At 46.1% G+C, this 22712-nt stretch overlaps 1 protein-coding gene across 1 annotated transcript in view; it reads left to right on the top strand.

Moving 5' to 3' along the window:
* The window catches only part of LOC110516739 (unconventional myosin-X), a 254271-nt gene that overhangs the window by 173415 nt on the left and 58144 nt on the right, over positions 1-22712 (top strand). Inside the window, exons 16-20 of the mRNA XM_090230756.1 lie at positions 6155-6237; positions 6772-6880; positions 8350-8430; positions 11659-11783; positions 19735-19843. Coding sequence (XP_090086882.1) covers positions 6155-6237; positions 6772-6880; positions 8350-8430; positions 11659-11783; positions 19735-19843 — 507 coding nt within the window. The remainder of the gene's footprint in view (positions 1-6154; positions 6238-6771; positions 6881-8349; positions 8431-11658; positions 11784-19734; positions 19844-22712) is intronic.

Genomic DNA, 22712 nt, shown 5'->3' with positions numbered 1-22712 from the left:
AGTCCCTGCCCTGCCCTGCCCAGTGACAGGTCCTGTTTCTACCATAGTCATTCCTCCTGAGTCCCTGCCCTGCCCTGCCCAGTGACAGGTCCTGTTTCTACCATAGTCATTCTCCCTGAGTCCCTGCCCTGCCCAGTGACAGGTCCTGTTTCTACCATAGTCATTCCTGTAGCGAAATGCTTGTGCTTCTAGTTCCGACAATGCAGTAATAACCAACGAGTAATCTTGCCTAACAATTCCAAAACTACTACCTTATACACACACAAGTGTAAAGGGATAAAGAATATGTACATAAAGATATATGAATGAGTGATGGTACAGAACGGCATAGGCAAGATGCAGTACGGTATATACATATGAGATGAGTAATGTAGGGTATGTAAACAAAGTGGCATAGTTTAAAGTGGCTAGTGATACATTAGATGATATAGAGTACAGTATATACATATACATATGAGATGAATAATGTAGGGTATGCAAACATTATATTAAGTAGCATTGTTTAAAGTGGCTAGTGATATATTTTACATCAATTTCCATCAATTCCCATTATTAAAGTGGCTGGAGTTGAGTCACTATGTTGGCATCAGCCACTCAATGTTAGTGGTGGCTGTTTAACAGTCTGATGGCCTTGAGATAGAAGCTGTTTTTCAGTCTCTCGGTCCCTGCTTTGATGCACCTGTACTGACCTCGCCTTCTGGATGATAGCGGGGTGAACAGGCAGTGGATCGGGTGGTTGTTGTCCTTGATGATCTTTATGGCCTTCCTGTGACATCGGGTGGTGTAGGTGTCCTGGAGGGCAGGTAGTTTGCCCCCAAAGCGGGCAAAAAAGTTATTTAGTCTGCCTGGGAGCAAGACATCCTGGTCCGTGACGGGGCTGGTGTTCTTTTTGTAATCCGTGATTGACTGTAGACCCTGCCACATACCTCTTGTGTCTGAGCCGTTGAATTGCGACTCTACTTTGTCTCTATACTGACGCTTAGCTTGTTTGATTGCCTTGCGGAGGGAATAGCTACACTGTTTGTATTCGGTCATGTTTCCGGTCACCTTGCCCTGGTTAAAAGCAGTGGTTCGCGCTTTCAGTTTCACGCGAATGCTGCCATCAATCCACGGTTTCTGGTTTGGGAATGTTTTAATCGTTCGTTGCTATGGGAACGACATCTTCAATGCACGTTCTAATGAACTCGCTCACCGAATCAGCATATTTGTCAATGTTGTTGTTGGACGCAGTGCGGAACATATCCCAGTCCACGTGATGGAAGCAGTCTTGGAGCGTGGAATCAGATTGGTCGGACCAGCGTTGAACAGACCTCAGCACGGGAGCTTCTTGTTTTAGTTTCTGTCTGTAGGCAGGGAGGGAGCAACAAAATGGAGTCGTGGTCAGCTTTTCCGAAAGGAGGGCGGGGGTGGGCCTTATACGCGTCGCGGAAGTTAGAATAGCAATGATCCAAGGTTTTACCAGCCCTGGTTGCGCAATCGATATGCTGATACAATTTAGGGAGTCTTGTTTTCAGATTAGCCTTGTTAAAATCCCCAGCTACAATGAATGCAGCCTCAGGATATGTGGTTTCCAGTTTGCAAAGAGTCAAATAAAGTTTGTTCAGAGCCATCGATGTGTCTGCTTGGGGGGGAATATATACAGCTGTGATTATAATCAAACAGAATTCTCTTGGTAGATAATGTGGTCGACATTTGATTGTGAGGAATTCTAAATCAGGTGAACAGAAGGACTTGAGTTCCTGTATGTTGTTGTGACCACACCACGTCTCGTTAAGCATAAGGCATACGCCCCCGCCCCTCTTCTTACCAGAAAGATGTTTGTTTCTGTTGGCGCGATGCGTGGAGAAACCCGCTGGCTGCACCGACTCCGTTAGCGTCTCTCGAGTGAGCCATGTTTCCGTGAAGCAAAGAACGTTACAGTCTCTGATGTCCCTCTGGAATGCTACCCTTGCTCGGATTTCATCAAGCTTGTTGTCAAGAGACTGGACATTGGCGAGAAGTATGCTAGGGATTGGTGCGCAATGTGCCCGTCTCCGGAGTCTGACCAGAAGACCGCTTCATTTGCCTCTTTTACGAAGTCGTTTTTTTGGGTCGCCGGCTGGGATCCATTCCATTGTCCTGGGTGAAAGGCAGAACACAGGATCCGCTCCGGGAAAGTCATATTCTTGGTCGTACTGATGGTGAGTTGACGCTGCTCTTATATTCAGTAGTTCTTCTCAACTGTATGTAATGAAACCTAAGATGATCTGGGGTGCCAATGTAAAAAGTAACACGTAAAAAAAACAAAAAACTGCATAGTTTCCTAGGAACGCGAAGCGAGGCGGCCATCTCTGTCGGCACCGGAAGTACTAAGATTTGTATTTGATCATTTTGCTGTTTGTTATTTGTTATAGAGGCAAAAAGATTGGAGAAGTGGTTTATCCATAGCTCTCTAATTTGGATAGATAATTATTTGTGTTGTTTGTTTAGAGTTTTCCAATTTTTCCAGAAGTGGTTAGAGTCTATGGATTCTTCAATTACATTGAGCTGATTTCTGACATGCTGTTCATTCTTTTTCCGTAGTGTATTTCTGTATTGTTTTAGTGATTCACCATAGTGAAGGCGTAGACTCAGGTTGTCTGGGTCTCTATGTTTTTGGTTGGACAGGTATCTCAATTTCTTTTTTAGGTTTTTGCATTCTTCATCAAACCATTTGTCATTGTTGTTAATTTTCTTAGGTTGTCTGTTTGAAATGTTTATATTTGATAGGGAAGCTGAGAGGTCAAATATACTGTTTAGGTTTTCTACTGCCTAGTTTACACCTTCACTATTACAGTGGAACGTTTTGTCCAGGAAGTTGTCTAAAAGGGATTGAATTTGTTGTTGCCTAATTGTTTTTGGCAGACTGTTTCCACACTGCTTTCATTCCATCTATAGCATTTCTTAATATTATTGAGTTCCTTTGGCTTTGATGCCTCATGATTTGAGAATTGCTCTGTTCAAGTAGACTGTGATTTTGCTTTGATCTGATAGAGGTGTCAGTGGGCTGACTGTGAACTCTCTGAGAGACTCTGGGTTGAGGTTAGTGTTAATGTAGTCTACAGTACTACTGCCAAGAGATGAGCTATAGGTGTACCTACCATAGGAGTCCCCTCGAAGCCTATTGACTATGTACATACCCAGCGTGCGACAGAGCTGCAGGAGTTGTGACCCATTTTTGTTGGTTATGTTGTCGTAGTTATGCCTAGGGGGGCATATGGGGGAGGGAATGCTGTCACTTCCAGGTAGGTGTTTGTCCCCCTGTGTGCTGAGGGTGTCAGGTTCTTGTCCGGTTCTGGCATTTAGGTCACCACAGACTAGTACATGTCTCTGGACCTGGAAATGATTGATTTCCCCATCCAGGATGGAGAAGCTGTCTTCATTAAAGTATGGGGATTCTAGTGGGGGGATATAGGTAGCACACAGGAGGACATTTTTCACTGAGAAAATGTCCTTATGAATTTCTAGTCAGATGTAAAATGTTCCTGTTTTGACTAATTTAACAGAGTGAGTTAGGTCTGATCTATACCAAATTAGCATGGCCCTGAGTTTTTTTAAGGCTTGGACCATTACAGTAGGTGTGAGCAGAGCGTGTTGAGCATCTGATTTCTCTCCCTCTCGCTCTCTCTGTCTCGCTCTCTTTCTCTCCCTCTCTCTCTCTCTCTCCCTCTCCCTCTCGCTCTCTCTGTCTCGCTCTCTCTCTCTCTCTCTCTCTGTCTCGCTCGTTTTCTCTGTCTCGCTCTCTCTCTGTTTAGCTCTCTCTCTCTCTGTCTCTCTCTGTCTCGCTCTCTCTCTCTCTGTCTCTCTCTGTCTCGCTCTCTGTCTCGCTCTCTCTCTGTCTCCCTCTCTCTCTCTCTGTCTCTCTCTGTCTCTCTCTCTCTCTGTCTCGCTCTCTCTCTCGCTTTCTCTCTCTCTGTCTCTCTCTGTCTCGCTCTCTCTCTCTCTGTCTCTCTGTCTCGCTCTCTCGCTTTCTCTCTCGCTGTCTCTCTCGCTGTCTCTCTCGCTGTCTCGCTCTCTCTCTCTCTGTCTCGCTCTCTCGCTTTCTCTCTCGCTGTCTCGCTCTCTCTCACAATCTCACTTTTGAATTCAATTCACTTTATTGGCATGACGTAACAATGTACATAATGTCAAAGTGTACTTTGGAGATTTAGTGATACATTTACAATATTAACATAATTAAAATATTACTAATCAAAATAGTCAACCAGACAATTAGTAACAACTATTATCAAGGGTAAAAATAACCATCCAATGGATGAGGTAGTAACGATGACATAGAGGATGTGTGCTGGTTGATTGGTCTGTCAGACACTGTCCCTCATCTTATGGCAGGCAGCAATGTAGTGCGCTGCCAACCCACAGCTCTCTGCGTCCTCCCCCAACAGGACGGGTAGCCTATTCTCGTCTTTGAAACTTTGAAGGGTTTAAAATTTGGGGAAATGACTTTCTAATAGTTTTATATTTTTTTAACATTTTGTCAGGAAATGCAGCTCTGTTTCAGGTTCTGCTGTGGTGCAGTGGTTGCACAGCCTTTCCTCTACAGGGAGCCAGGTTTTCCTGTGTCTACCCTTACAGCTAGACCACTAGGCCCAGAGAGAGAGACAGGGCTCCTAACGAGTCTAGGGGGTCGGGGTGGGGAGGGTGCATCATAACCTGTTCAATCATGAGTCAGAAGTCAAAAGAGCCAGGACACCTCCTCCCTTTTCCTCCCATTCTCTTTCCTTTTCATTGACCAGGGCACGGAGAGGGGGAGACGAGGGTGAGAAGAGGAGGTTGGCTCATTGACACCTACTTCAGTGTAGGAGCCATGATTCCGGTCCCTCCCTCCTCTCCCTAGAACCCCTCTCCCCTGCTGCCTCCTCTGTTATCTGGAAGGCCTCTACTTCAGAGGAGAGAGTCACATTCTTCAGTATATTCAATATAAATTATAACATATCTAGTCTAACTGTTTTATAATGATTACTTTATATAGTAATACAATGCTGAGACCTTATTCCAGATATAGTGAGACCTTATTCCAGATATAGTGAGACCTTATTCCAGATATAGTGAGACCTTATTCCAGATATAGTGAGACCTTATTCCAGATCTAGTGAGACCTTATTCCAGATCTAGTGAGACCTTATTCCAGATATAGTGATACCTTATTCCAGATATAGTGAGACCTTATTCCAGATTATTGAGACCTTATTCCAGATCTAGTGAGACCTTATTCCAGATCTAGTGAGACCTTATTCCAGATATAGTGAGACCTTATTCCAGATCTAGTGAGACCTTATTCCAGATATAGTGAGACCTTATTCCAGATATAGTGAGACCTTATTACAGATTAGTGAGACCTTATTCCAGATATAGTGAGACCTTATTCCAGATTAGTGAGACCTTATTCCAGATCTAGTGAGACCTTATTCCAGATTAGTGAGACTTTATTCCAGATTAGTGATCCCTCTGCCCCCCCTGTTCCCTCTGCCCCCCCCTGTTCCCTCTCCCCCCCCCTGATCCCTCTGCCCCCCCTGATCCCTCTGTCCCCTCATTACTCTAGTGAAGAATCTTCTCCTGTTAAGACCAGGGCTCAGTAACTCTCAACAGGTGACAGTATTAACACTGCCCCCCTTGATCCCTCTGTGCCCTCATTACTCTAGTGAGGAATCTTCTCCTGTTAAGACCAGGGCTCAGTAACTCTCAACAGGTGACAGTATTAACACTGCCCCCCCCTGATCCCTCTGCCCCCCCTGATCCCTCTGTGCCCTCAGTACTCTAGTGAGGAATCTTCTCCTGTTAAGACCAGGGCTCAGTAACTCTCAACAGGTGACAGTATTAACACTGCCCCCCCCCTGATCCCTCTGCCCCCCCTGATCCCTCTGTGCCCTCATTACTCTAGTGAGGAATCTTCTCCTGTTAAGACCAGGGCTCAGTAACTCTCAACAGGTGACAGTATTAACACTGCCCCCAGGTCCTCTCCGCATTGTTCACACTATCCCTTCTCTCTCAGTGAGTCTCAGCCACAGCTTTGACAGACTTTAGGAGACTAGCTATCATTCTCTTCATGTACAGCTAATGTAATGTACAGTACTAACTGAACGTACGGCGACATGCCTCTGGTCTGTCTGCTCCTCTACCTGTTTATTTTGACCAGGTTCTGTATGACGTCAGAGGGATCCTCCAGAAGAACAGAGACACCTTCAGAGATGACATCTTAAACATGCTTAAAGACAGCAGGTATACACGATGTCCATGATCGTTAGCAGGTAGTCTAGACCAGGGTTTCCCCCACCCCTGGGTACCCTAAAACTACACAGCTGATTTCAAATAACCAACTCATCATCAAGCTTTGGTTGTTTGAATCAGCTGTGTAGTGCTGGGACAGAAACCAACATCTGCACGAAGGGGAGGGGAGGGCCCAGGATTGAGTTTGAGAAACCCTGGCTAAGAGCATTGGGCCAGTAACCGAAAGGTCACTGGTTCAAATCCCAAGCTGGCAGTCCCCAAGAACAACCGCTCTCTGGGTACTGATGACATGGACGTCGATTAAGGCAGCCCCCCCCCTCCCCGTACCTCTCTGATTCAGGTTAAATGAGGAAGACACTTCAGTTGAAGGCATTCAGTTGTACAACTGACTAGGTCTCCCCCTTTCCCCTGGTCATAAAATGTTTGCAACAGTTGAATAATCTCTGCAGTTGACATTGTGCGTATAGTTCCTCCTTTGACGAGTTTGTTTGTTTAATGTAAAGGACTGTGGTTTATGTCCTTCAGGCTTGACTTCATCTATGACCTGTTTGAGCGTGTCGGAAGCAGGAACGGAGAGGAGACCCTGAAGATGGGGACGGCCAGACGCAAACCCACCGTCAGCTCTCAGTTCAGGGTGAGGCTCACTGTTCATGACCCCTGACCTCTAACCCTAACCCACCATCAGCTCTCAGTTCAGGGTGAGGACCACTGTTCATGACCCCTGACCTCTAACCCTAACCCACCGTCAGCTCTCAGTTCAGAGTGAGGCTCACTGTTCATGACCCCTGACCTCTAACCCTAACCCACCGTCAGCTCTCAGTTCAGGGTGAGGACCACTGTTCATGACCCCTGACCTCTAACCCACCGTCAGCTCTCAGTTCAGGGTGAGGACCACTGTTCATGACCCCTGACCCCTAACCAACCGTCAGCTCTCAGTTCAGGGTGAGGACCACTGTTCATGACCCCTGACCTCTAACCCACCGTCAGCTCTCAGTTCAGGGTGAAGACCACTGTTCATGACCCCTGACCCTTAACCCACCGTCAGCTCTCAGTTCAGGGTGAGGACCACTGTTCATGACCCCTGACCTCTAACCCACCGTCAGCTCTCAGTTCAGGGTAAGGACCACTGTTCATGACCCCTGACCCCTAACCAACCGTCAGCTCTCAGTTCAGGGTGAGGACCACTATTCATGACCCCTGACCTCTAACCCAAACCCACCGTCAGCTCTCAGTTCAGGGTGAGGACCACTATTCATGACCCCTGACCCCTAACCCATCGTCAGCTCTCAGTTCAGGGTGAGGACCACTGTTCATGACCCCTGACCTCTAACCCACCGTCAGCTCTCAGTTCAGGGTGAGGACCACTGTTCATGACCCCTGACCTCTAACCCACCGTCAGCTCTCAGTTCAGGGTGAGGACCACTGTTCATGACCCCTAACCCCTAACCAACCGTCAGCTCTCAGTTCAGGGTGAGGACCACTATTCATGACCCCTGACCCCTGACCCCTAACCCATCGTCAGCTCTCAGTTCAGGGTGAGGACCACTATTCATGACCCCTGACCCTTAACCCACCGTCAGCTCTCAGTTCAGGGTGAGGACCACTATTCATGACCCCTGACCTCTAACCCAAACCCACCGTCAGCTCTCAGTTCAGGGTGAGGACCACTATTCATGACCCCTGACCTCTAACCCTAACCCACCGTCAGCTCTCAGTTCAGGGATGACCTCTAGTCACCCACATGCTATATTAACCTTTATCCTTTACTATTCAGCCTGATGGAATCCTCTTGGCTATTATATGATAGGTATTGTCTTGACTTCCCCTGGAGTAGTCTATTATATGATAGGTATTGTCTTGACTTGTGTTTCTGATCCCGTATCTAGATGTGTTGTTGTGTTTCTGATCCCGTATCTAGATGTGTTGTTGTGTTTCTGATCCCGTATCTAGATGTGTTGTTGTGTTTATGATCCCGTATCTAGATGTGTTGTTGTGTTTCTGATCCCGTATCTAGATGTGTTGTTGTGTTTCTGATCCCGTATCTAGATGTGTTGTTATGTTTCTGATCCGTATCCAGCTAGATGTGTTGTTGTGTTTCTGCAGGACTCTCTCCATTCCTTGATGAACACTCTGAGTGCCTCCAACCCTTTCTTTGTGCGCTGCATCAAACCCAACATGAACAAGGTGGGTCATTCAGTATTCACCACAACATGAACAAGGTGGGTCATTCAGTATTCACCACAACATGTACAAGGTGGGTCATTCAGTATTCACCACAACATGAACAAGGTGGGTCATTCAGTATTCACCACAACATGGACAAGGTGGGTCATTCAGTACTCACCACAACATGAACAAGGTGGGTCGTTCAGTATTCACCCCAACATGGACAAGGTGGGTAATTCAGTACTCACCCCAACATGAACAAGGTGGGTCATTCAGTATTCACCCCAACATGGACAAGGTGGGTCATTCAGTTTTTAACCCAACATGAACAAGGTCGTTGTCCTGTTGGAAGGTAATCCTTCGCCCCAGTTTGAGGTTCTTAGCACTCTGGAGAAGGTTTTCATCAAGGATCGCTCCGTACTTTGCTCCATTAATCTTTGCCTCGATCCTGACTAATCTCCCAGTCCCTGCTGCTGACAAACATACCCCACAACATGATGTTGCCACCACCATGCTTCACCGTAAGGATGATGCCAGGTTTCCTCTAGACGTGACGCTTGGCATTCAGGCCAAATAGTTCAATCTTGGTTTCATCAGACCAGAGGATCTAGGGCTGATGTAAGAAGGGCTATATAAATACATTTGATTTGATTTGATCGGTAGGTGCCTTTTGGCAAACTCCAAGTGGGCTGTCATGTACCTTTTACTGAGGAGTGGCTTCCATCTGGCCACTCTACCATAAAGGCCTGATTGGTGGGGTGCTACAGAGATGGTTGTCCTTCTGGAAGGTTCTCCCATCTCCACAGAGGAACTCTGTCAGAGTGACCATTGGATTGTTAGTCACCTCCCTGACCATGGCCCTTCTCCCCGATTGCTCAGTTTCGCCGGGCGGCCAGCTCTAGGAAGGATCTTTGTGGTTCCAAACTTCTTCCATTTAAGATTGATGGAGGCCACTGGGTTCTTGGGGACCTTCAATGCTGCAGAAATGTTTTGGTAACTTTCCCTAGATCTGTGCCTCAACACAATCCTGTCTCAGAGCTCTACGGACAAATCTTTTGACCTCATGGCTTGGTTTTTGCTCTGACATGCACTGTCAACTGTGGAACCTTATATAGACAGGTGTGTGCCTTTCCAAATGATGTCCAATCAATTGAATTTACCACAGGTGGACTCCAATCAAGTTGTAGAAACATCTCAAGGATGATCAATGGAAACAGGATGCACCTGAGCTCAATTTTGAGTCTCATAGCAAAGGGTCTGAATACTTATGTAAATAAGGTATTTCTGTTTTTTATTTTTGATACATTTGCTAAAATTTCTCAAAACCTGTTTTTCCTTTTTCATTAGGGGGTATTGTGTGTAGATTGCTAACCATTTTATTTAATCCATTTTAGAATAAGTCTGTAACGTAACAAAATATGGAAAAAGTCAAGGGGTCTGAATACTTTCCAAAGGCACTGTATAGAATGGCAATGTCTGCTTTAGGTATAATGCCAGGAGCCACTTGTAGATCTGACAGCTCTAACTCAGTTCCACCTCTGACACGCCAAAACAACCTCTATGCGGATGTCGGCTGATTGAATAGAGCTCCGAATGTCTTGAGTGTTCCGGGGCCTTCCATGGGTCCGTGAGGGCTCTGAGTGTGTTGCGTGTTCCGGGGCCTTCCATGGGTCCGTGAGGGCTCTGAGTGTACTGAGTGTTCCGGGCACTTCCATGGGTCCGTGAGGGCTCTGAGTGTGTTGAGTGTTCCGGGGCCTTCCATGGGTCCGTGAGGGCTCTAAGTGTGTTGAGTGTTCCGGGGCCGTCCATGGGTCCGTGAGGGCTCTGAGTGTGTTGAGTGTTCCGGGGCCTTCCATGGGTCCGTGAGGGCTCTGAGTGTGTTGCGTGTTCCGGGGCCTTCCATGGGCCGTGAGGGCTCTGAGTGTGTTGAGTGTTCCGGGGCCTTCCATGGGTCCGTGAGGGCTCTCTTTGTGCCTCTGTAACAACGCCCCTCTGCCAGAACATTCTTCCAGCCCAGGTCAGAGATGAGGGGTTAGGGTTGGCCCGCCACAGCTGCAGTTGGTTGTGTGTGGGCCATTGTTGCACTACTGACCTGCTGACTGCTGCTGTGGAGGGAGAGAAGAGAGGTCAGCGAGGGGCTGTAGAACTGGTTCCACTATGTCTCCGCAGTGGAAAACAAAACAACTTTCCTATTGACATTTAACACATGATGAAGTGCGTTGCCAATAGATTCATTTCCTTCTGGAACTGGCACAAGGCGTTCATGGTTAACAAGGCATGATCACTGTTCTCATTGTCCTCTGAGAGGTTTGGGTTACAGAAGGTTACTGTTTCAGAGGCACATGTTCTCACAGAGTCCCCAGTGCCAATCACTACCATGTCTCACCTTGTCGCCTGTCCCTGGCATGGCAGCAATCCCTCTTCCTTGTCCCTGTCCCTAGCATGGCAGCAATCCCTCTTCCTTGTCCCTGTCCCTGTCCCTGGCATGGCAGCAATCCCTTATCCTTGTCCCTGTCCCTGTCCCTAGCATGGCAGCAATCCCTCTCCCTTGTCCTTGTCCCTGTCCCTGGCATGGCAGCAATCCCTCTTCCTTGTCCCTGTCCCTGTCCCTAGCATGGCAGCAATCCCTCTTCCTTGTCCCCGCCCTTGTCCTCTACCAATCCCTCTCCCTTGTCCCCGCCCTTGTCCTCTACCAATCCCTCTCCCTTGTCCCCGCCCTTGTCCTCTACCAATCCCTCTTCCTTGTCCCTTCCCTTGTCTTTAACCAATCCCTCTCCTTGTCCCCTCCCTTGTCCTCTACCAATCCCTCTTCCTTGTCCCCTCCCTTGTCCTCTACCAATCCCTCTCCTTGTCCCCTCCCTTGTCCTCTACCAATCCCTCTTCCTTGTCCCCTCCCTTGTCCTCTACCAATCCCTCTTCCTTGTCCCCTCCCTTGTCCTCTACCAATCCCTCTTCCTTGTCCCCTCCCTTGTCCTCTACCAATCCCTCTTCCTTGTCCCCTCCCTTGTCCTCTACCAATCCCTCTTCCTTGTCCCCTCCCTTGTCCTCTACCAATCCCTCTTCCTTGTCCCCTCTCTTGTCTTCTACCAATCCCTCTTCCTTGAAGCTACAAGTGGTGCTAACATCACAAGGTGCTGGCAGCTGGTATAAATGAGTACCAGTGTAGTCAGCATTTTGTCGTGTCACCTTGGTGACAGCCTGCTTATGTCACCTGACACATGGCATTGTTGTTTTTTTACTTCTCAGAACGCCAACATGTTTGACCCAGAAGTGGTCCTGAACCAGCTGAGGTATTCTGGGATGTTGGAGACCGTGAAGATCCGCAGGGCTGGGTTCCCTGTCCGCAGGACCTTTACAGACTTCTACAGCAGGTCAGCCTACAGACAGTAATAACTAGAAGATACAGAAAACATACAGCATCTTGGGCCTACACACTGACACTACATTATCTTGGGCCTACACACTGACACTACAGTATCTTGGGTCTACACACTGACACTACATTATCTTGGGCCTACACACTGACACTACAGTATCTTGGGCCTACACACTGACACTACAGTATCTTGGGTCTACACACTGACACTACAGTATCTTGGGCCTACACACTGACACTACAGTATCTTGGGCCTACACACTGACCCTACATTATCTTGGGCCTACACACTGACCCTACATTATCTTGGGCCTACACACTGACACTACAGTATCTTGGGCCTACACACTGACACTACAGTATCTTGGGTCTACACACTGACACTACAGTATCTTGGGCCTACACACTGACACTACAGTATCTTGGGCCTACACACTGACACTACAGTATCTTGGGTCTACACACTGACACTACAGTATCTTGGGTCTACACACTGACACTACAGTATCTTGGGCCTACACACTGACACTACAGTATCTTGGGCCTACACACTGACCCTACATTATCTTGGGCCTACACACTGACACTACAGTATCTTGGGTCTACACACTGACACTACAGTATCTTGGGCCTACACACTGACACTACATTATCTTGGGCCTACACACTGACACTACATTATCTTGGGCCTACACACTGACACTACAGTATCTTGGGCCTACACACTGACACTACAGTATCTTGGGCCTACACACTGACCCTACATTATCTTGGGCCTACACACTGACACTACAGTATCTTGGGCCTACACACTGACACTACAGTATCTTGGGCCTACACACTGACACTACAGTATCTTGGGCCTACACACTGACACTACAGTATCTTGGGTCTACACACTGACACTACAGTATCTTGGGTCTACACACTGACACTACAGTATCTTGGGTCTACACACTGACACTACAGTATATTGGGCCTACACACTGACACTACAGTATCTTGGGTCTACACACTGACACTACAGTATCTTGGGCCTACACACTGACACTACAGTATCTTGGGCCTACACACTGACACTACAGTATCTTGGGCCTACACACTGACACTACAGTATCTTGGGTCTACACACTGACACTACAGTATCTTGGGCCTACACACTGACACTACAGTATCTTGGGCCTACACACTGACACTACAGTATCTTGGGCCTACACACTGACACTACAGTATCTTGGGCCTACACACTGACACTACAGTATCTTGGGCCTACACACTGACACTACAGTATCTTGGGCCTACACACTGACACTACAGTATCTTGGGCCTACACACTGACACTACAGTATCTTGGGCCTACACACTGACACTACAGTATCTTGGGCCTACACACTGACACTACAGTATCTTGGGCCTACACACTGACACTACAGTATCTTGGGCCTACACACTGACACTACAGTATCTTGGGCCTACACACTGACCCTACATTATCTTGGGCCTACACACTGACACTACAGTATCTTGGGCCTACACACTGACACTACAGTATCTTGGGCCTACACACTGACACTACAGTATCTTGGGCCTACACACTGACACTACAGTATCTTGGGTCTACACACTGACACTACAGTATCTTGGGTCTACACACTGACACTACAGTATCTTGGGTCTACACACTGACACTACAGTATCTTGGGCCTACACACTGACACTACAGTATCTTGGGTCTACACACTGACACTACAGTATCTTGGGCCTACACACTGACACTACAGTATCTTGGGCCTACACACTGACACTACAGTATCTTGGGCCTACACACTGACACTACAGTATCTTGGGTCTACACACTGACACTACAGTATCTTGGGCCTACACACTGACACTACAGTATCTTGGGCCTACACACTGACACTACAGTATCTTGGGCCTACACACTGACACTACAGTATCTTGGGCCTACACACTGACACTACAGTATCTTGGGCCTACACACTGACACTACAGTATCTTGGGCCTACACACTGACCCTACATTATCTTGGGCCTACACACTGACACTACAGTATCTTGGGCCTACACACTGACACTACAGTATCTTGGGCCTACACACTGACACTACAGTATCTTGGGCCTACACACTGACACTACAGTATCTTGGGTCTACACACTGACACTACAGTATCTTGGGTCTACACACTGACACTACAGTATCTTGGGTCTACACACTGACACTACAGTATCTTGGGTCTACACACTGACACTACAGTATCTTGGGCCTACACACTGACACTACAGTATCTTGGGCCTACACACTGACACTACAGTATCTTGGGCCTACACACTGACACTGCAGTATCTTGGGCCTACACACTAACACTACAGTATCTTGGGCCTACACACTGACACTACAGTATCTTGGGCCTACACACTGACACTACAGTATCTTGGGCCTACACACTGACACTACAGTATCTTGGGCCTACACACTGACACTACAGTATCTTGGGCCTACACACTGACACTACATTATCTTGGGCCTACACACTGACACTACAGTATCTTGGGCCTACACACTGACACTACAGTATCTTGGGCCTACACACTGACACTACAGTATCTTGGGCCTACACACTGACACTACAGTATCTTGGGTCTACACACTGACACTACAGTATCTTGGGTCTACACACTGACACTACAGTATCTTGGGTCTACACACTGACACTACAGTATCTTGGGCCTACACACTGACACTACAGTATCTTGGGCCTACACACTGACACTACATTATCTTGGGCCTACACACTGACACTACAGTATCTTGGGCCTACACACTGACACTACAGTATATTGGGCCTACACACTGACACTGCAGTATCTTGGGCCTACACACTGACACTACAGTATCTTGGGCCTACACACTGACACTACAGTATCTTGGGCCTACACACTGACACTACAGTATCTTGGGCCTACACACTGACACTACAGTATCTTGGGCCTACACACTGACACTACAGTATCTTGGGCCTACACACTGACACTACAGTATCTTGGGCCTACACACTGACACTACAGTATCTTGGGCCTACACACTGACACTACAGTATCTTGGGCCTACACACTGACACTGTACCATACTGTCTTCTGAGTGTAAAATAACATATGTATTACTATCAATAGACTGTAAAACTAATAGCTCTTACAAAGCGGCTCTTACAAAGTTTATTGGTCGCATCCACAGATTTGAATATGTTATCACGCGTGCAGTGGAATACTTATGTTTCTAGCTCCAACAGTACAGTAATAAACAATAACATAACACACATCATTCAAAAACTTAAAAAAATGTCTGAAATATTAGAGCGTGTTCGGTATATAAATATATCTAAATGTTATGTATCGCCCCCACAATAGAATGGCTGTTACGATTTCCGCCGAAGTCGGGCCCTCTCCTTGTTCGGCGGTCGACGTCACCGACCTTCTAGCCATCGCTGATCCATTTTCCATTGGTTTTGTCTTGTCTTTCTTCACACCTGGTTCCAATCCCATCAATGACATGTTGTGTATTTAACCCTCTGTTTCCCCTCGTGTCCTTGTGATGTGTAGTTATGTTCTGGCAGTTCTAATTCTAGTTAGTGTTGTTCTGCGACCGGTTTTGAACCCACTTTATGATATTGTGTATTTTGGTTTTGGAGTATTTGTGAGCACTTATTAGTATTTTCTGCGCTCAAATTCTAGAAGCAATGATTAAAACGAGACTATGGTGTACATAAAGTGACCATTGGACTTAACAACGGTCTGATTGACTAAGTTTGTAGGTGCAACAGTGTTTATTAAATGTATAATTTATCACTCTCACATGCTAATTTCTGTCCGTTAAGATCCAACGACGTGCTGCTTTTCAGCCGAATCTCAGAGCTCTAATACTGGACCAAATCACTTGGGTTGTGCAGCAACAGCAACAGCGCTAGTAGCTAGCTAACACCAGTCAGATGAGAGGCAAGCTACAAGCAAAGGAAGCTAGCTATATATTTTGCCGTGGAAGGTCTTTCACATGGCTGAAGTCATCTGTGTAAACTGTTGGCCTTGATACTTGCATGTAATCAAAATGACAATAGCAGCCAAGGACGTTCACTATCTCATTTGTGCTTATTTGTTTGTGCTCTGCTAGTAACAAGGCTGTAACATTAGCTGTATGGAGCACCGACTCAATGTTGACAATATCGGCCATATTCTTCCACAAAGCACAGCTAGCTAGCTAGCTTAGTAAAGTTCATAGTCAACACCAAACTTTGGGATACTGCCTCGCTGATAAAGTATCATACATGCAATGGGCTTTGCTCATCTAACATTAATGTTAGCAAACGTTACTCCGTAAACGCTAGTCAATCTGGCTTGCTTAGCAACGTACAGTAGCTAGATAACATTACTCCGTACGCTAGTCAATCTGGCTTGTTTAGCAACGTTACAGTAGCTAGATAACGTTACTCCGTACGCTAGTCAATCTGGCCTGCTTAGCAACGTTACAGTAGCTAGATAACATTACTCCGTACGCTAGTCAATCTGGCTTGTTTAGCAACGTTACAGTAGCTAGTTAACATTATGCCGTACTCTAGTCAATCTGGCTTGCTTAGCAACGTACAGTAGCTAGATAACATTACTCCGTACGCTAGTCAATTTGGCTTGCTTAGCAACGTAGAGTAGCTAGATAACATTACTCCGTACGCTAGTCAATCTGGCTTGTTTAGCAACGTTACAGTAGCTAGATAACATTACTCCGTACGCTAGTCAATCTGGCTTGTTTAGCAACGTTACAGTAGCTAGATAACATTACTCCGTACGCTAGTCAATCTGGCTTGTTTAGCAACGTTACAGTAGCTAGATAACATTACTCTGTACGCTAGTCAATCTGGCCTGTTTAGCAACTTTACAGTAGTTAATCAAATCAAATCACATTTTATTTGTCACATACACACATAGATAACATTGCTCCGTACGCTAGTCAATCTGGCTTGCTTAGCAACTTTACAGCCTTATCCATTGATTGTCGGCTCCCTCCTCTTTCAATGTCATTAGAATCAAAATGTGTGCTGACTGATCAAATCACATTTTATTGGTCCATACACATATTTAACAGATGTTATTGGTCACGTAGACATATTTAACAGATGTTATTGGTCCATACACATATTTAGCAGATGTTATTGGTCCATACACATATTTAGCAGATGTTATTGGTCCATACACATATTTAACAGATGTTATTGGTCACGTAGACATATTTAACAGATGTTATTGGTCCATATTTAACAGATGTTATTGGTCCATACACATATTTAGCAGATGTTATTGGTCCATACACATATTTAACAGATGTTATTGGTCCATACAACATATTTAGCAGATGTTATTGGTCACATACACATATTTAGCAGATGTTATTGGTCCATACACATATTTAGCAGATGTTATTGGTCCATACACATATTTAGCAGATGTTATTGGTCACATACACATATTTAGCAGATGTTATTGGTCACATGCACATGGTTAGCAGATGTTAATGGTCACATACACATATTTAGCAGATGTTATTGGTCACATACACATGGTTAGCAGATGTTATTGGTCCATACACATATTTAGCAGATGTTATTGGTCACATACACATATTTAGCAGATGTTATTGGTCACATGCACATGGTTAGCAGATGTTAATGGTCACATACACATGGTTAGCAGATGTTATTGGTCACATACACATGGTTAGCAGATGTTAATGGTCACATACACATGGTTAGCAGATGTTAATGGTCACATACACATGGTTAGCAGATGTTATTGCAGGTGTAGCAAAATGCTTGTGTTCCTAGCTCCAACAGTAATATCTAACTAAATGCTTGTGTTCCTAGCTCCAACAGTGCAGTAATATCTAACTAAATGCTTGTGTTCCTAGCTCCAACAGTACAGTAGTATCTAACTAAATTATTGTGTTCCTAGCTCCAACAGTACAGTAGTATCTAACTAAATTATTGTGTTCCTAGCTCCAACAGTGCAGTAGTATCTAACTAAATGCTTGTGTTCCTAGCTCCAACAGTGCAGTAATATCTAACTAAATGCTTGTGTTTCTAGCTCCAACAGTGCAGTAGTATCTAACTAAATTCTTGTGTTCCTAGCTCCAACAGTGCAGTAGTATCTAACTAAATGCTTGTGTTCCTAGCTCCAACAGTGCAGTAGTATCTAACTAAATGCTTGTGTTCCTAGCTCCAACAGTGCAGTAATATCTAATGCTTGTGTTCCTAGCTCCAACAGTGCAGTAATATCTAACTAAATGCTTGTGTTTCTAGCTCCAACAGTGCAGTAGTATCTAGCTAAATGCTTGTGTTCTAGCTCCAACAGTGCAGTAATATCTAACTAAATTCTTGTGTTCCTAGCTCCAACAGTGCAGTAGTATCTAACTAAATGCTTGTGTTCCTAGCTCCAACAGTGCAGTAGTATCTAACTAAATGCTTGTGTTCCTAGCTCCAACAGTGCAGTAATATCTAACAATTCACAACAATACACACAAATCTAAAAGTAAAGGATGGAATTAAGAAATATAGAAATATTAGATTGAGCATGTCGGCGTGGCATTGACTAAAATACCGTAGAGTAGAATACAGTATATACATATGAGATGGGTAAAGCAGTATGTAAACATTACTAAAGTAATACAGATACTCAACTAGTCTAAAGAAGGCCAGTTTTATTGCTTCTTTAATCAGAACAACAGTTTTCAGCTGTGCTAACATAATTGTAAAAGGGTTTTCTAATGATCATTTAGCCTTTTAAAATGATAAACTTGGATTAGCTAACACAACGTGCCATTGGAACACAGGAGTGATGGTTGCTGATAATGGGCCTCTGTACGCCTATGTAGATATTCCATTAAAAATCAGCCGTTTCCAGCTACAATAGTCATTTACAACATTAACAATGTCTAAACTGTATTTCGGATCAATTTGGTGTTATTTTAATGGACACAAAATGTGCTTTTCTTTAAAAAACCAGGACATTTTTAAGTGACTCCAAACTTTTGAATGGTAGTGTATACGCTATCGTAGTTGGTCTATTTTATTTTCCATTGATTGTACGTTGGTTAATAGGACTGATGGTAAAGGGAGATTACCCACTTGTTTCAGATCCTTACAAGGCACCCAGACCTTCGTCCCCGATGTCTCAGTCTCTTTCTCCTGCAAATGACGGGGATGAGAGCCCTTATCGGGCATCTGAAGTAAAGCCTTTCCGTCCGGACTTGTTAAAGAAAAAGTACAAGTGTGAAATCGCTGTCCTGATATCTAGAAGCTCTTTTCGGTCATAAGACACGGTGGCAGAAACATTATGTACAATAAGTTACAAATAACGCAGAAAAACACACACAATTGGTTAGGGGATCGTTAAACAGCAGACACCTCCTCCGGCGCCATAATTCACAGGATGAACCATGACTAGAATACAATATCTACGCATAAGTTACCTGTCATTTCCATTCTCAGAGCGTTAATAAAACCTGCCAGGAAAATATTCAAGGAACCAGAGTAGAACCCCTCAGAACCTCCCTGGAAAACATTCAAGGAACCAGAGTAGAACCCCTCAGAACCTCCCTGGAAAACATTCAAGGAACCAGAGTAGAACCCCTCAGAACCTGCCAGGAAAATATTCAAGGAACCAGAGTAGAACCCCTCAGAACCTCCCTGCAACTTATAAATAAACGTTCCCAGAACAGGCAACCTTTCACTTTCAGTTTTACCGGTCAGGAAACTTATGGCTCCATTCCCACAACCAATGTGAAACAAAAAACATACGTTCCCACAACTTCCGAGGAACCAAATATGCTAGCTGGGATGTGTGTGTGTTTGTTCTCTGGCCTGATCTGTGTCTGTGTTCTCTGTGCAGGTACATGATGAAAGACAACCGTCCGACAGATGACCCGAGAGGGAGGTGTACAGAGCTGCTGATGTCATACGACCCTGCCAAGAGAGACTGGCAGCTGGGGAAGACTAAGGTACGCTGGCCCTGACGACGCGTCACACACACACACACACCGTCACAGAGTGTACTCTGCTACCTGTAATGTGTGCGGCTCGGGCTGAGGGGGTTTCAGGATGATAGGTTACCAAGAAGGGAGAAGAACAAGGACCTCGGGCTGAGGGGGTTTCAGGGTGATAGGTTACCAAGAAGGGAGAAGAACAAGGACCTCGGGCTGAGGGGGTTTCAGGATGATAGGTTACCAAGAAGGGAGAAGAACAAGGACCTCGGGCTGAGGGGGTTTCAGGGTGATAGGTTACCGAGAAGGGAGAAGAACAAGAACCTCAGGCTGGGGGGGTTTCAGGGTGATAGGTTACCAAGAAGGGAGAAGAACAAGGACCTCGGGCTGGGGGGGTTTCAGGGTGATAGGTTACCAAGAAGGGAGAAGAACAAGAACCTCAGGCTGGGGGGGTTTCAGGGTGATAGGTTACCAAGAAGGGAGAAGAACAAGGACCTCGGGCTGGGGGGGTTTCAGGGTGATAGGTTACCAAGAAGGGAGAAGAACAAGAACCTCGGTCTGGGGGGTTACCGAGAAGGGAGAAGAACAAGAACCTCGGGCTGTAGGGGTTTCAGGGTGATAGGTTACCGAGAAGGGAGAAGAACAAGGACCTCGGGCTGTAGGGGTTTCAGGGTGATAGGTTACCGAGAAGGGAGAAGAACAAGGACCTCGGGCTGTAGGGGTTTCAGGGTGATAGGTTACCGAGAAGGAAGAAGAATAGGGACAGTTACACAAGCTTCAGTCTGACAACCCAGCTGGGACAGGGATACTATCACAGGATAATGTCTCTCTGTCTGACAACCCAGCTGGGACAGGGACACTATCACAGGATAATGTATCTCTTCCTGACAACCCAGCTGGGACAGGGACACTATCACAGGATAATGTCTCTCTCCCTGACAACCCAGCTGGGACAGGGACACTATCACGGGATAATGTATCTCTTCCTGACAACCCAGCTGGGACAGGGACACTATCACAGGATAATGTATCTCTGTCTGACAACGCAGCTGGGACAGGGACACTATCACAGGATAATGTATCTCTGTCTGACAACCCAGCTGGGTCAGGGACACTATCACAGGATAATGTCTCTCTTCCTGACAACCCAGCTGGGTCAGGGACACTATCACAGGATAATGTCTCTCTTCCTGACAACCCAGCTGGGACAGGGACACTATAACAGGATAATGTCTCTCTGTCTGACAACCCAGCTGGGACAGGGACACTATCACAGGATAATGTCTCTCTTCCTTAAGTCAAACCTTCCCCAGCAGCCATAAATACTGTGTTCCTGTGTCTGGGTCAGAGTTAGTCATGTACAGTAGTCAACAACAACGGGATATTCTCTGAGTTCAGTACGTATACATTGTATAGCTACAGGTCTGTTACAGGTACACGCTTTGGCCAGTTGCCTCTCACCCAGTTGTCTAGCCAGTCTTAGCTTCATGATACACTGCATTGTGGGACCTGTAGTATGTTTCAGAAGTTAGCTCCATGACAGGGAGGTATGGCTGCTGGCTTCATGATACACTGCATTGTGGGACCTGTAGTGTGATTCAGAAGTTAGCTCCATGACAGGGAGGTGTGGCTGCTGGCTTCATGATACTGTGTAGTGTGTGATTCCGAAACAGGAAACCAGCTGGGGTAAAGGCCAGGAGCTGAAAGCAGTCAGAAACAGTGTCTCTATATGTGGAAGATCTGACTGACTGGTGGTCTGTCTCTATATGTGGAGGATCTGACTGACTGGTGGTCTGTCTCTATATGTGGAGGATCTGACTGACTGGTGGTCTGTCTCTATATGTGGAGGATCTGACTGACTGGTGGTCTCGTCTCTCTGTATGGGTTTTAGTCCTAGTATGTGTGTCATAGAGGAAGCGGGATGAGGGATGTTGTCTGGGACCCTCAGAGTGATAAATCATCTCTAAGCTCACCTCTCTCAGGCGTTGCAGGGTGGTGTGATTAAAGTGTAGAAGGGTGGTGTGGTTAAAGTGTAGAAGGGTCAGGGCGTGACAGTAGAGTGGTGGTGTGACAGTAGAGTGGTGGTGTGTGATTAAAGTGTAGAAGGGTCAGGGTGTGACAGTAGAGTGGTGGTGTGACAGTAGAGTGGTGGTGTGTGATTAACGTGTAGAAGGGTCAGGGTGTGACAGTAGAGTGGTGGTGTGACAGTAGAGTGGTGGTGTGTGATTAACGTGTAGAAGGGTGGTGGTGTGACAGTAGAGTGGTGGTGTGACAGTAGAGTGGTGGTGTGTGATTAACATGTAGAAGGGTGGTGGTGTGACAGTAGAGTGGTGGTGTGACAGTAGAGTGGTGGTATGTGATTAACGTGTAGAAGGGTCAGGGTGTGACAGTAGAGTGGTGGTGTGGTTAAAGTGAAGAAGGGTCAGGGTGTGACAGTAGAGTGGTGGTGTGACAGTAGAGTGGTGGTGTGTGATTAAAGTGTAGAAGGGTCAGGGTGTGACAGTAGAGTAGTGGTGTGACAGTAGAGTGGTGGTGTGTGATTAACGTGTAGAAGGGTGGTGGTGTGACAGTAGAGTGGTGGTGTGACAGTAGAGTGGTGGTGTGTGATTAACGTGTAGAAGGGTGGTGGTGTGACAGTAGAGTGGTGGTGTGTGATTAAAGTGTAGAAGGGTGGTGGTGTGACAGTAGAGTGGTGGTGTGTGATTAACGTGTAGAAGGGTGGTGGTGTGACAGTAGAGTGGTGGTGTGTGATTAAAGTGTAGAAGGGTGGTGGTGTGTGATTAACGTGTAGAAGGGTGGTGGTGTGACAGTAGAGTGGTGGTGTGACAGTAGAGTGGTGGTGTGTGATTAACGTGTAGAAGGGTGGTGGTGTGACAGTAGAGTGGTG

Source organism: Oncorhynchus mykiss, chromosome 3, assembly GCF_057628025.1.
Source record: "Oncorhynchus mykiss isolate SJ-2025 chromosome 3, ASM5762802v1, whole genome shotgun sequence".
In the NCBI taxonomy this organism is placed as follows: domain Eukaryota; kingdom Metazoa; phylum Chordata; class Actinopteri; order Salmoniformes; family Salmonidae; genus Oncorhynchus; species Oncorhynchus mykiss.
Note: the sequence above shows the minus strand (reverse complement) of the source record. Positions and strands in the feature narration are given on the sequence as shown.